The sequence below is a fragment of the Vidua macroura genome, chromosome 6, assembly GCF_024509145.1.
Source record: "Vidua macroura isolate BioBank_ID:100142 chromosome 6, ASM2450914v1, whole genome shotgun sequence".
In the NCBI taxonomy this organism is placed as follows: Eukaryota; Metazoa; Chordata; class Aves; order Passeriformes; family Viduidae; genus Vidua; species Vidua macroura.
Window position 1 is genome coordinate 35,787,239 of NC_071576.1, and position 13,598 is coordinate 35,800,836.

The following is a 13,598-nucleotide window of genomic DNA, read 5'->3' on the forward strand; positions in this document are numbered from 1 at the left end:
GAAAGTGATACTTGTGGATCTGAGAGCACAGCTATGCATGTGATGTTCTTATTTTAATGTTTAGCTTAAAGTTGGTATTAATTTTTCCCCAACAAGATTGGAGTGGTCCTTGGCCTAGGGAAGTATCAACAAGCTGCTCTTTGGAGCACACACTTGTCTTTCAAAATACCCCCAAATCAACATTAGAGAAAATGTTGAAGATACAGCAAGGTGAAATGTGCCCATGTTGTTCAGCTTTACCACATACAGTCACTGGGGATGGTACCATGTTTTCATGCAACCGTATTAATATGAACACAGGTGACTACATGTTAATGTAGGTACATGTTTTCCGGTTTTCTCTTGACTAAAGTTTTGCAAGATAGAAACCTGGGGGAAAAATCTAGAAAAAGTCAACTGAAGTAACTCAGCAATTGAATGTGAAACTGGTTAGTGGTGAAACTTCAGTAGAATTACATTCAAGTCCAAGCCCCAAGTTGTCACTGATACTAAAATGCAAACAAGTAATGCTTTTTTTAAATTGCCAACAAAACAAACAACAACCAAAAAAAAAAAAAAAAAAAAAAAAAAAACCCAAATAAAAACCAAGCTTCACTGTTCCAGAAGCTGTTGGGCATTTCACTGCCCTTGATTTGTATTTTTGGGGGGCTATTTTGAATTTCTTAACATGAAAATTCAACTGGAAGTAGTCATTGTGTATATTGGATATGTTTAAAAGGGGCTGTTGAATCCTTAGCAGCGGGCTAGTGAGCACAGTGAACCTTTGCATGTTTTTGGTATGAGTTTATAAACAGTAACAACAGACTGTCAGGGTATCAGCATTGCAGGGGGCGTCCATTTACAGCACGGACGAGTCTGAAGAGAGCTCAAGGTAAGATTTATAATTCTTCTACCTGTTCATTTCTGTTCATTACTTCAGTTTATCTGATACTGTTCCCATCCCATTACCCTGTCAGATCCTTTTATTTAGGTTTATAGAAGTTGACTGAGGTCAGATTTTCATTACAGAATACACCAGTTTATTTTTTCAATTGGATTTTAAGGAAATGGACTTAAGAAAAGGATTTTAATATACCAAAACTTGTGCATGTGTATTTACACTTCAGTGAATATATTTTTAATAAAAGAAAGAAACCCACTCTCTTGAGAAATCTCACCATAAACAAAGTTTTTGAGAGTGGTGAAAAAGCAGGAGTTCAACTAAAGAAATTTCTATTGGAACATCTAAGATAACCTGTAAGTATCAACCACTTCAGTATGTAAACTTTCTTTAAAAGTATATGAAATTCGAGGTAAGTTGTTTTTAAAAGTTGACAACTTAGTTTAACATTTGACCCTACTGAGGTTTAACACTGTAAAGCTCCTGGATAATACAGTCCTTAGAAATAAGTTTTTCAGCCCAGTGTGTATTATAGGATCTAAGTTTTGTATTTTTTTTTTCCACATCAGTTTTCTACCAATTCCTACCATTTTTAGTCCCTTTTTCCTTTGTGATTTCAATGTATCCAACATGGGTTTGCCTGTATTGTGTTATCAATGCAGCAGAGTTTCACTGGATACATTAATCACTAGTGAATTAGCTTTATTTCTGTAATCCTTTGTCGGTTCTCTGGTCCCTATGCCTAAGGCAGAAGAACATTAATCAGGTAAGATTGCTTTTTAAAGTTGTCTTAAATGCTTTGTTTAAAAGAAAAGAACAAAAAAACACAAACCAGAGAAAATGCTGTTTCATTGTTCCAGTTTTTAATTTCATTTCAGTGTTGGTAAACGTGGAGCCAAAGGGGATAAACCTGTTTATTCTGCTCAATATTTGTTCAAAAAGTGGTGTTCTTGCATCCATCAGGTTGAAATTTGGTATATTTGGTTGTTATTTGGTATATTTGTGAACCGTGTACTTGCTCTTCCTCCCAGAAACATAGCTAATAGGCAAGGTTAATCCAGTGTTGGCGGTCCATGTCCTAGCACAGCATCTGTAAGTGAACACATAACAATTGCTTCCAAGGATGGATTTATCTATCATTCTGTTGATGTATTTTCTATTGTCTTATAGGAATTCTGGTCATAAGAACTGTTTCTATATGAAAAAAGTGGCAATTTTGTACAATTTTTAGTAAAACTGTAGCAGGTAACCTTTAGTTTCTGTGTTTCAAAAGAGCTATTTCCAACCTTTTTTTACCTGTCTCCATCTTGCAGTGGTGGAAGTTAAGATTCCATTCTGCAGAGTCCAGTTCTTACCAATGAACACTTAGAACTTTTTTAGGGAGGGAAAAGGGGAAAAGTGACAGTTTTCTTCACTGTTTAACCACATGCACCGTGTGTAAGTGGATATATTTCTTTACCCGAGTTTTCATCTAGGATGGTTTTGGTGTGCCAAGACTTTTTGGGAAACAACTCACTGTCCCAGTAAGCATTCCACTGAAATATATTTTCCTAATTGAACAGAGTTAATTTTATCAGCTGGAAGTTCACTTTAGTTGTACCCAACTGGCTTATAGGTCCAGTGGAATTTGAGTCCCACCTGAGTCATGACTGGTAGTGCACACTGAATGTGCAGTTTAGTCAGCTCATAATACAAGGCCAGCCCTACTCTGCTAAGGTTGGAGATTGCTGGTCTGTGTAGATCTGTGCTGTTGCACAAAACTTAGTCTTGTGATTGCTGCATTTTGATTTCCTACTTACGAGTTCCAAAAAATACCCACCAAACCCTATTTAATATTTTAAAAGTAGTGGCGGTTTTGGTATTTCCATTACCAGCCTTGTGTGTTGCGTCGGGAATATCCAGTTTGTGTAACTACAAAATTAACTATGAAAGTTCTCTTGTTGGTTTTTAGAAACTGGAGGAGGAAAAAGGCAAAAAGGAGAAAGAAAGACAGGAAATTGAAAAAGAACGCAGAGAAAGAGAAAGGGAACGGGAGCGTGAACGAGAAAGGAGGGAGCGTGAAAGAGAGAGGGAACGTGAACGAGAGAAGGAGAAGGAACGGGAGCGTGAACGGGAGCGAGATAGGGACCGTGACCGAACTAAAGACCGAGACAGAGACCGCGAACGAGACAGAGACCGGGACAGAGATCGTGAAAGGAGTTCAGATCGCAAGGATCGGAGCAGATCAAGGTAAATGTACTTCAGCTGCTATTTATTTCACTTTTTCTTAGGGCTGTTTACTAAATGCATATAGTTAGTATATCAGCTGCCATTCAAAAGAGAATGATCCTTGTGGAAGATCACAGTAACAGCAGGAAATTCAGACTGGGAGAATACTTGATTTCCCCCACAGTACAAGAATATAAAAACTGCAATATGCAGTAAGCAACTCTCCAATTATGATTTAAGTATACTGGTTTTATCTCAAGTATCTCCTATTTTTCATTATTAGTTTATTCCTGCTAAAAGTTATCTTATGTTTGTGGTATTTCTTAGCTTAAGCAGGTTTTATCATTTCCTTTGTTACATGGTGAGCTTGTGGATTGGATTTTGGGGGATTTCGTTTGGGTTTTTTGTTTGGATTGTGGGTCTTTTTAGTAAAAGCAAGGGGATTACTCTTTCAAGCTGTAATTAATCATATCCTATTCCAAGTGCTGCTTTCACATTAAATCATCTTGTCAGAAGTGTTAAAATTGTCTGTAAGCCACATAAACATGAAAGATTTGTTATGGATACCCTTTATTCCTGGTGGTTTGGGCTGTGGAGAACTGCTAACACAGTCTCGTAAGAAATTGCCATATGCTCATGCTTAGTTTCTGTAGATACTGCTATTTAATGGTTAGTGTTCAAACAACTACTTTTAGTGGATTTTTGAATACCCATCAGTAAGTATTGATTTTATGCCCATTTCTATACCAGCTAATCATCTTCTACAACTACAGAAGGAAAATAACCTTTAAAATGCTATTAATCATTTGATTGAAAGGAAAGGAAGGCTCTCTACTGAACTTTGGGGTTTTTTCTTCCTTCAGAGAAAAAAGCAGAGACAGGGAAAGAGAACGTGAGAGGGAAAGAGAACGAGAACGCGAGAGGGAACGGGAAAGAGAACGGGAACGGGAAAGAGAGCGGGAAAGAGAGCGGGAAAAGGATAAGAAGAGAGACCGAGAAGAAGATGAAGAAGATGCCTACGAACGACGAAAACTGGAGAGGAAACTGCGTGAAAAGGAAGCTGCATATCAAGAGGTAGGTTGGAATTTTTAAGGTTCTTTAAATAAAAAGAAGTTTCTGAGAGTATAAATCCTCTAGTATAAAATGCATCATTCTCCTTTTCCTAAATACGTTTTTTACCCTTTGAGTACATGAGCTGGGGCAGAATATGTAAGTCTCTGTCAAAACAGACTTTTTATTTGGATGTTTTGAATTAAAATTATGTGAATTATTTATAGTACTGTTATTTTAAAAAACAATCCATACTAACTTTGTAATACTGCTGTTCTTAATGTTCTTGGGGATTGAAGTATATTTTCTTCTGTTGCAGCGTCTTAAAAACTGGGAAATCAGAGAACGAAAAAAAAGTCGAGAATATGAAAAAGAGGCTGAGAGGGAAGAAGAAAGAAGACGGGAAATGGTAAGGCTTATCGTTTGGCATGTAATTTTCTCTGCCTTGTTCTCCTGGTCCTGTTTAGAATGAAATATTCTACTGTTATGTTTATGGACAGTAATAGAGCTCTTATTTTGTATAAAGGCCATGTGTGGTTTTATACCTAAAAAATCCCTAGTTGATAGACTCAAAAGAGAAGATGTCTGGTAAGTGGGAGTACTATTTAAAATCTGAAAAACAAAGCGTAGTGGTTTGGCCTTCTGAAGGCAGAAGAGTGAGAAGTAGGCAGCTGCGTAATATTGTGGTCTGATCATCACATACTATTACATCTGTAATTTGTGTCAGATTTGTGACAAAACCTACTGTGTGTTCTATGTCATGCAGCTAGAACTAGACCTGTTTCTTTAACTTCCAACCTGCTCATGTGCCCAAACCTTTTATGAGACATGATACAATATTCTTTAATGTATCTACAGACTTGATAAATGCCTGTCCTTAGTTCATTAGTTGTGAAATTATCACAGTTACCAATATAACACTTGGAAGCTTTGTTGCAAAAGACACCTTAGGAAGATAGATAATTCTGTAATCTCATCATTTTGTGCTAAAGCATAAAGAAGTTATTTTAAGTTTTAGGGGTGTTATTTTACTTCATAGATTCCCAGAGAAGGAGAGATGTTGAGAGAGTAGAGAATGGGTTAGAAATTGCTTCAAAGCCGTATATGCAAAGAAACACACAGGGGAAAGAGGATTATGAAATATATTGTTTCATGTGGAATCCAGGTTTTCCCTCTAAATGCATGAGGGGGGAAAAATGTTTGAAATTGACTCAATGATATTTTCCATTCCAAATCCTCCTGGATGCTGGCTGTGGATGGCAGTTGTAGAAAACAGTGTTTCATTTTGTGCTGAAATTACAACCATAATCATAATTTGTTTCTCAAAGTCATTAGCACAGAAATATATTGTTGTTGGTTTAAGGATATTGCTTAAATACATGTTACAAGGTCCTAATTTAATTTCTCTTAAAGAACTAGGGGTATTGCCTCTTTTATCAGAGGGGGAGAAAGTGTCTCCTCTCTTTCTCCCTCACCCCCTACAGTGTTAGGCCTTCACATTAATACCACATAAGCCTGTACATGAGTGCCACATGCTTTGTTTCAGTACCACAACAGGAGGGTGCTTATCTACGAGCAGCCATCAGATTTGTTTCTGTGCATGACTCTCTTAAAAAAGCTCTTAAAACAAAGCAGTACTGATAAAATACACTTAGGCTGCCATGTTAAAATACTCAGTAACAGACTTAAAGGATTTGGAGAAAAGGAACTTCTGATCCTCTTCATCTGTAATGTAAAACAAAATACATGCCCACCCATATATATATATTTATTTGGTTCCTGTATATATATATATATATATATATATATATATATATGCACAAATCAGTGACACAATACCAGTGGACCGTCTTGATGCAATACTAAAACTTTTCCATTTTCTGTTTGGAAAACTCTGTATTTTTAGTTTAAAGCAGAGTAGATCTACAATTAACTTGCTAATAACATTAATAAATTTTAAACTCCTGGAAAGGAAACCAGAAATCATTATTTAAGTTTCGATTCCTTGCAGGCAAAAGAAGCCAAACGGTTGAAAGAATTCTTAGAAGATTATGATGATGACAGAGATGATCCAAAATACTACAGGTATGGCTTTGTATTCCTAACAAAAAAATGTCCATTATTAATTTAAACACAATTATGGGGTTTGTAGGCAGATGCTTATGGAGTTTATATTTGACTGGTAATGTGGCAATAATTACCTAATTTTTTTGTGTCACTTGGTAAGTGACAGAGGGAAAAGGAAAGCTCCTTACTTCTACTGGTTAATGTTTGGGAGTAGCTGCTCATTCCTATCACTTTATTTTCATGAGGCAGGGCAGAGGTCAATGTAATGTCAAAATAAGGTGCTGGGAGAAGGGAACAAACATGCCTCTAAATAATTCACTGCAAAGAAGCTTCATGTAAATAACATGAAAAACAAGCTTGTTAATGTAAATTATTGGGAACATCCTTCAGCGTGGGACTAACTAACGTTTGCATAAAACTAATTTAGCAGAAGTAGTTCTGGCCAAAAATCTATAAAACTTAATTCTTTCTCTAATGAGATCAGCAGCCACATTCTCTACTTCTGTTTAATGTGGTGGGGTAGATTCTGTTCAGTAAGGTTGAGAACTGGTATCTTAAGATTCTAATGTTACAAAAACAGAGGATGCCAGGTGCTCTTATGAATCTTATTTGTGTTTAGTGGGGGATATATCTGCATGAAGTTTTTCTTGTATTGTGGTACAAGCCCCTCATTGAAATGTTCTCTCAATAAAAAATATGTATCTTTTATAGGGGTAGTGCTCTTCAGAAGAGGCTAAGAGACAGGGAGAAAGAGATGGAAGCAGATGAACGAGATAGGAAAAGGGAAAAAGAAGAACTGGAAGAAATTAGGCAGCGTCTTCTGGCCGAAGGACATCCAGATCCAGATGCAGAACTCCAGAGGGTGAGTTGCTGTTGGTCTGACAGGAAAACGAGTCCTTTGTATTCTGGTTGTATTGAGCAAAATTGTGTAAGAGATCCGATATTTACTATTTTCTCTATTTACTTTTTCTTGTAAGAAAATCCAGATAGGCAGTAGGAACAATGGAAACAAAAAAACTTTCCAGATCAACATCCAGATTTTATGGAGTTTGAAAACAAATTTGAATTAATCAGTATTCCTTAAAAGAATGCCAGTAGTTACATGTATTTTTCTTGACTAACAAGGATAAAGATCTTTAGATTCTTTTCAAACAGTACTGGTTTTGAGAGAGCTTCTATTTTTGCTAATTGTCTGTTTCATTGTAGATGGAGCAGGAGGCTGAGCGACGTAGGCAGCCACAAATAAAGCAAGAGCCAGAATCTGAGGAGGAAGAGGAAGACAAGGCAGAAAAAGAAGAAAAAAGAGAAGAGCCAGAGGAAGAGGAGGAGGAGCCTGAACAAAAGCCCTGCCTTAAACCAACTTTACGACCCATCAGTTCTGCTCCCTCTGTTTCTTCAGCTAGTGGAAATGCAACTCCTAACACACCTGGTGATGAATCTCCCTGTGGCATTATTATCCCACATGAAAATTCACCTGAACAACAACAACTGGAGGAGCATCGGCCCAAAATAGGACTCAGCCTCAAATTGGGCAAGTTTATGTTTTATTTCAGTCTTCCATATGGGATCAAAATAAAAATTGTCAAGCTGAGTAGCCACATGGTTTTCCAAATATGTCGTATGGTTTGATGTATTTATATCAAGTAGTTGTTATCCAGATGCTGTGCTTGAGTTGACCTATCCAGAAGATACATTTTATAGAGCTCTTCATCTAAAACCTTGAGGACAAAAAGAAGGAAATTTAGGCATGTCCAAGGGCTAATTTTTGTGGGAATGTTCTGAGCTAGGATTGGTTATTTTCTCCTTAATATATCTGTAAATATCTCTTTAAACTTATTGCTACTTTTCATTGGTGTAAGCATATGTTAAATTTAAGACCTAGGTAGTTCTTATGTTTACTTAAAACTCTTTTGAAGGAAAAAAAAAAAAAAGAAAATTAGATTTTATTTCTCCCTTTAAGAATATCACAATGAACTGATGACAGTTGTGAGTGAAATTTGAGCCTAGAGTTCCTTAGTACTGTAGCAATTTCCTGCTGTTTTAAAAAAAATAATTCTGAGCAGCAGAACTAAAAACATTTGTATTCCAGAAGGTTTGTGTGTTTTTTATTTACTATTTTGATTAAGTTGTGCTGGGCTGTACTTTGAGCTCACACTGTGTTATATCTTGAATGATGAGAGACTGTGTGGTATTAGGCTGATGAACGCTTTTCTTATGCCTTGCAGCCTTTCACTCTGTGCTCTGCCTTGGCTAAGGTTGGGACTTGACTATAGTCTTCGTCAGAGAGAGTGCTAATTGGTTTCAGGGCAGAGAAAGAAGACCCTATTTTCCAAATGGGTCAGTCTTGAACAAACTCCATTAAAAATCTTTACCTCTTTTGCCACTTTTGTAACAGGGTTTGAGAGGTTAAAAGCCAATGCCAGGCATTCGTAGACGTTTATGTAGCATACAAAGCAGTATTCCTCAAGTAATGGGGGAAGAGCAAACTAGTTTCAGTTGCAATTGATGAATATGTTACTCTGCCTTTTGGATTGTAGGTGCCTGCAACAGTCCTAATCAGCCCAATGCTGTAAAAAGGAAGAAACTTGCTGTGGATAGTGTTTTCAATAAATTTGATGATGAAGACAGTGACGATGTGCCCCGGAAAAGGAAACTTGTTCCCCTGGATTATGGAGAAGAAGATAAAAGCAATATTAAAGGCAGTGTCAATACAGAAGAAAAGCGCAAGCACATTAAGAGTCTCATTGAGAAGATACCCACAGCAAAACCAGAGCTCTTTGCTTATCCTCTTGACTGGTCAATTGTGGATTCAGTAAGTTGATTCATTTAACCATTTTTAAAAAGGCTTAATTTTTCCAAGCAAACAGTATAATTGAATAGAAAAGCAAGGTTACTGGGATCCCAGTGGATTGGAGCGTCATCATCTAGTGGAGTCAAACTTGAGTCCTCTATTTATTGTTCGTACATAATCCTTATTCTGAAGTATGCCTGCTTATTCTTGTTTGATTTCTCCCGAATTGCCACAAGTAATTGCCACAAATAATCAAGCAGTTTTATGGAAGGAGGAAAAAAGACATTGTAAAAACATCTTTGAGTGTCTCTCAGAAATACTTGCAGATGCCAAAACTCTAAGGGTTATATCATTGATAGCAAAATGTATCTTCTGCTGAATAGCTGTTTTTTTGAGTCTTCTAGATGCCTATTGGGCAATTGTTGCAACAGAGTGATATTTAAGGTAATTATTAATTTTGGTTTTGTGATTTTTTTTTTCCAGACACTAATGGAACGTCGAATTAGACCATGGATTAACAAGAAAATAATAGAATATATTGGTGAAGAAGAAGCCACACTAGTTGACTTTGTTTGCTCTAAGGTTCGTATCTCATGCTTTCTCTGTGAAGTTAGGGCTTTGCTCCCTATATAAAATGCAGCAGTGACTCCTGTACTCATGTTTATAATGGCTTGTCTTGGTTTATCTTGGGGCTACCATATGAGAGGCAGAGCAAGTCCTGAGAGTTTTGTGACACAGTTGATTAGCAGAAAGTCAAAAGTAGAAGTTGAATATTTGCCATGCTTACATTATATACAGGTGTGTGTATATGTGTAAATAAATGGAACTCTGTGGTATTGAAAGACAACTTACTTGGTTCTGGGGGAAAAAAAAATTAAATACTTAACAGGTAGATGAAAAATCCAGTTAGAAGTGATACAGGGATAATTTTGCCTTTGTCTTCCATTAGCAGCTTATTGTTAAAGGAAGAGAAGCTTTTTCTTTAAATTTAGAAAACATAATTGGAGATATAAGAATAGCCAGCAAATACAGGAAATACTGTGAATCTCTGGAGCTTCCTGGAACTTACTCCTCAGTAATTTGCCATAAACTAGCACTCACTATGATGGATTCTGATGCAGTTTAATACTAATTTTTGCTATGGCTATTACTGGAACCTGATGAACTGCAAATAATTCTTGCGTGTGTAGAGATTTCAGAACTCCTTGGACATAGCTGGATTTTATCAAAAAATGTGTATAGGGTTTAGTCTAAGTTTTCAGTCTAAAAACATTTGTTTCTTCCAGGTTATGGCTCACAGCTCACCTCAGAGCATACTGGATGATGTTGCCATGGTAAGCAGAAATTCTGTAACCGATATACCTTCTACATTTTACTGAAGCTAAAAGTCAATTATGCAAAATAGCAGGAGTCCATAACAGAAAACATGCATTAGATATGATTAAGCACATCATGCTAGCACAGGCGTTATTTTGCACTTAGAGCACCTAGGTACAAATTACTGACCCCTCTTCAGAACTTCTCTAGTACTCAGAAATGTGGAACAAAAATTTTTGTCCCTAATAGTAGATGTCAAAATCAACAATAACAGAACTGTATCAGAAATAAAAACTTTTATTCCTTCTCATTCTTATTAATAGATTTTTGTGAGTGGTTTAGTGGGTCTTTTCCTAATTAATAAGCAAAAGGTGATTTTCTGTAAAAAAGTAAAAGCTCTTTTTTGCTTGGTGTTGGAAGAGACAAACAGTATGAAATAATGCTACTATTCCACCATGGTTTCATACACTGAAAGTGAATAAAAACTAATCCACTCTCTTCCTGTAAGGAAACTTGGAGGCAAAGTTGGTAGGAACCACATGCATAGTGCAAGATAGTAGATAGTTTTTGGTGTGACTAGTAGGTGACTTGGGGAACTTTGGAGAGATGCTGTGCACACTAAAAGTTTGTACAGATTCAAGAGAAGCCTAGATAATAAGTTCAGGGAAGAGAAATCCATTGAGGGTTTATTTAACAAATGTCCAAGAAAGTTCCAAATGAAAATGAGCAGAGACTAGGAGTTAATTTAAGGGAAGATACCATATGTGAATGTCCTGTTCTTACATGGTTTCCAAGCCTGCCATTTCTCTGCCTCTTCCCAAACCACTTTTGGATACTATTTTACTGATGCTTCTACCTCTAAGTGCTCAACAGCTGCCCTATACAAGTATGTAGTTAGAGCCTGGTCAAGTCACTGATGCTGGACAGACAAACTTGCCAGAGTTTCATTCGGTCCCTCTCAAAGACTTGTATTGTGCTATATCCATTTTCTTATGATGTATCTACAATTAGTCTTTATAACTGGAATGCATAACCTAAAAAATAATCTATAAAATATGTATTTCCTACAGGTACTAGATGAAGAAGCTGAAGTTTTCATAGTCAAAATGTGGAGGTTGTTGATATACGAGACAGAAGCAAAGAAGATTGGCCTAGTGAAATAAAGCACTCTCCTTGCTTCTAGGGTTCCATGTCAATTTTGGGCTTTTTTTTCTCCCATTGTTCAGAGACTTTGAATTCTCTCTGTTCTCAGAGACTTGAGACCTGTATTTTTTTATGTAGAAAATGTGAATTTTTTTGTCCTCTGCTCTGAGGCCCCTTTTACCCTTCTCAATTAGTTATTAAATCCTGCATTGGTTCTCTTTATAATACATGAGGTACAATTACCGGTATGTTTTATAAGCTGCAGCTACTGTACATGCTCTTTGGTAATTTTGTTATGTTACTCTGATTCTTGTAAATATTAAGGAAAAAAAATCCCATTTTGCAAAACGTTTGCACTTAATGTGGAACTATATCAGTTACAGATGAAGACAAAGGATTTTACTGCAAGTTTATCAGTGTTTTTTTGGGAGCATACTTCCCCTTTTTTATTTAAGAAATGATCAAAATGCAATTTAAAAAAAAGCATCTTGAGCTGTTTTCACAGAACAGCTTTGTGTGTTAATTTGGTCTCTTCATCTGACTGAAAAAGGAGTTCCTTCAAACTTCTCTTTGTAATGTGAACCAGTAGTACTCTTGGTATTTTGTTGCCTATTAAGAGTTACTAATGAAGCTGGGAACCTAATCTCTTGCAGATGCTCTGCTTCTTTCCCAGAAAGTGCAAATCACAGGAAATTTTTTATTTGCTCAGTTAAAACAAGAGCAGGACCTAAATTCAGTAAGTGCTATCTAATGGTTTTTGGTTTTTTCTTCTGCTCAATTTCATTTTAGACCTACCTACTATCCCTTCTGTCTCCAAAATAATCAGATGGCTTTTTTAAGAAGAAACTATTTTTTAAAACTTTTTTTTTTTTTTTTAGTATTTAGAAACAAAACAAAAAGCCCTGTTTGGATGTAACTGTCTCTTAAAAATAAAAAAAAAAAAAAAACAAACCATGTAAACTAAAACGTAAGTTTTCAAACAAAGCTGAAATCTTGTTTTTATCCATACTGTTAAACTAGCCCTGACTTTTGTTTTCTACTGTACGCAGTCTGTCATCCACAAAAAGAGGGTAATATTTTCCTGCTTTGTTTGTATGTTTTTTTTATAAATAGACTGATATGGTATAAATGATGACATGTACTGTAAACTGCATTTTTTTATCTCATACCTGGGTAAGAAGTCAAATCTATAATGTGCTGTGAGCTGTTTTGATTGCAGGAGGACTGTGTTCCAGGGAGCAAACGGTCTCAAAGTTATTTTTAATTTTTGAAACAAAATTCTTAATAGCAAACAAATTAAGTAAAGGTGTTCCAGTATCTCTGTATTGTATTTAACTGAAGGATACAGGTTGACCTGTTCAGAAAACATAACTGTGACCTTGAGTTACTAGTTTTTTGTATCTGGAGAGGACACTTGAAAACACTGTTCTTAACAATTGGGATCGTGTATAGGTTCCACCATGTAAATATTTCAGATATTAAAAATGTATATATTTGATTTAAGGGTTGATATTCTTTTGGAGTCTTATGCAGCATGCAATTGTATTTAACACTTAACTGAATCAAGTGTTCCCAAATTGGGAGGAGTGGGGGGTTTAAAACTACCTCTTGCTTATATCAGGTGACTAGAAGCCTGCAAATTTAGATGTGATCCCAGTATGTTCTTTCTCATCCCTGTGATACTATACTACACTACATACCACCAAATATTCTTTTTTAACTTGAAGTGTCATGCTCAGATGTTACTTTCACGTTGTGCTTGAGTTTGCCTGAGAATGTTTTGGTTTGCATGCTTACATGTTGCAATCTTCCTATTTTTTTCTGCAACTTGATGATTGCAACCCTAAGAAATTACTTCCCTGTTCTCCCTATAAAGTTCTGCATCATCATTTCCCAAAAGTTTTTCAAATTCTAAATAAATTCAAAGCTTGCTCTGTGTGTAGCAAATACAGAGAAGAGGGAGAGTGAACTTCATGAATGCCTTTTGACCTGGTAAATGGCATTCTTTAGTAGTTAAACAAGACAAATGTGGCAAATGCATTGTAATGCCCCTGTGTGACAGATTGCCCAACATCCTCATCCGGATTCTTCAGAGAAAGCTCAAGTTGTGAAACTTTCTGCCCTAAACTAAAGCTGTGTGTG

General features: G+C 36.2%; 1 protein-coding gene across 4 annotated transcripts in view; it reads left to right on the forward strand.

The window, feature by feature from the left end:
- Positions 1-12,959, forward strand: part of RBM25 (RNA binding motif protein 25) — a 32,977-nt gene extending 20,018 nt beyond the window's left edge. For all 4 annotated transcript variants that reach the window (XM_053979481.1, XM_053979482.1, XM_053979480.1 and 1 more), the window contains 10 exons: positions 2,832-3,109; positions 3,952-4,162; positions 4,458-4,547; positions 6,150-6,223; positions 6,917-7,067; positions 7,412-7,736; positions 8,743-9,017; positions 9,480-9,578; positions 10,283-10,330; positions 11,384-12,959. In XM_053979481.1, the coding sequence (XP_053835456.1) occupies positions 2,832-3,109; positions 3,952-4,162; positions 4,458-4,547; positions 6,150-6,223; positions 6,917-7,067; positions 7,412-7,736; positions 8,743-9,017; positions 9,480-9,578; positions 10,283-10,330; positions 11,384-11,476 (1,644 nt within the window). In that variant the 3' untranslated portion in view covers positions 11,477-12,959. The remainder of the gene's footprint in view (positions 1-2,831; positions 3,110-3,951; positions 4,163-4,457; positions 4,548-6,149; positions 6,224-6,916; positions 7,068-7,411; positions 7,737-8,742; positions 9,018-9,479; positions 9,579-10,282; positions 10,331-11,383) is intronic.
- The last annotated feature ends 639 nt before the right edge of the window (positions 12,960-13,598 follow it).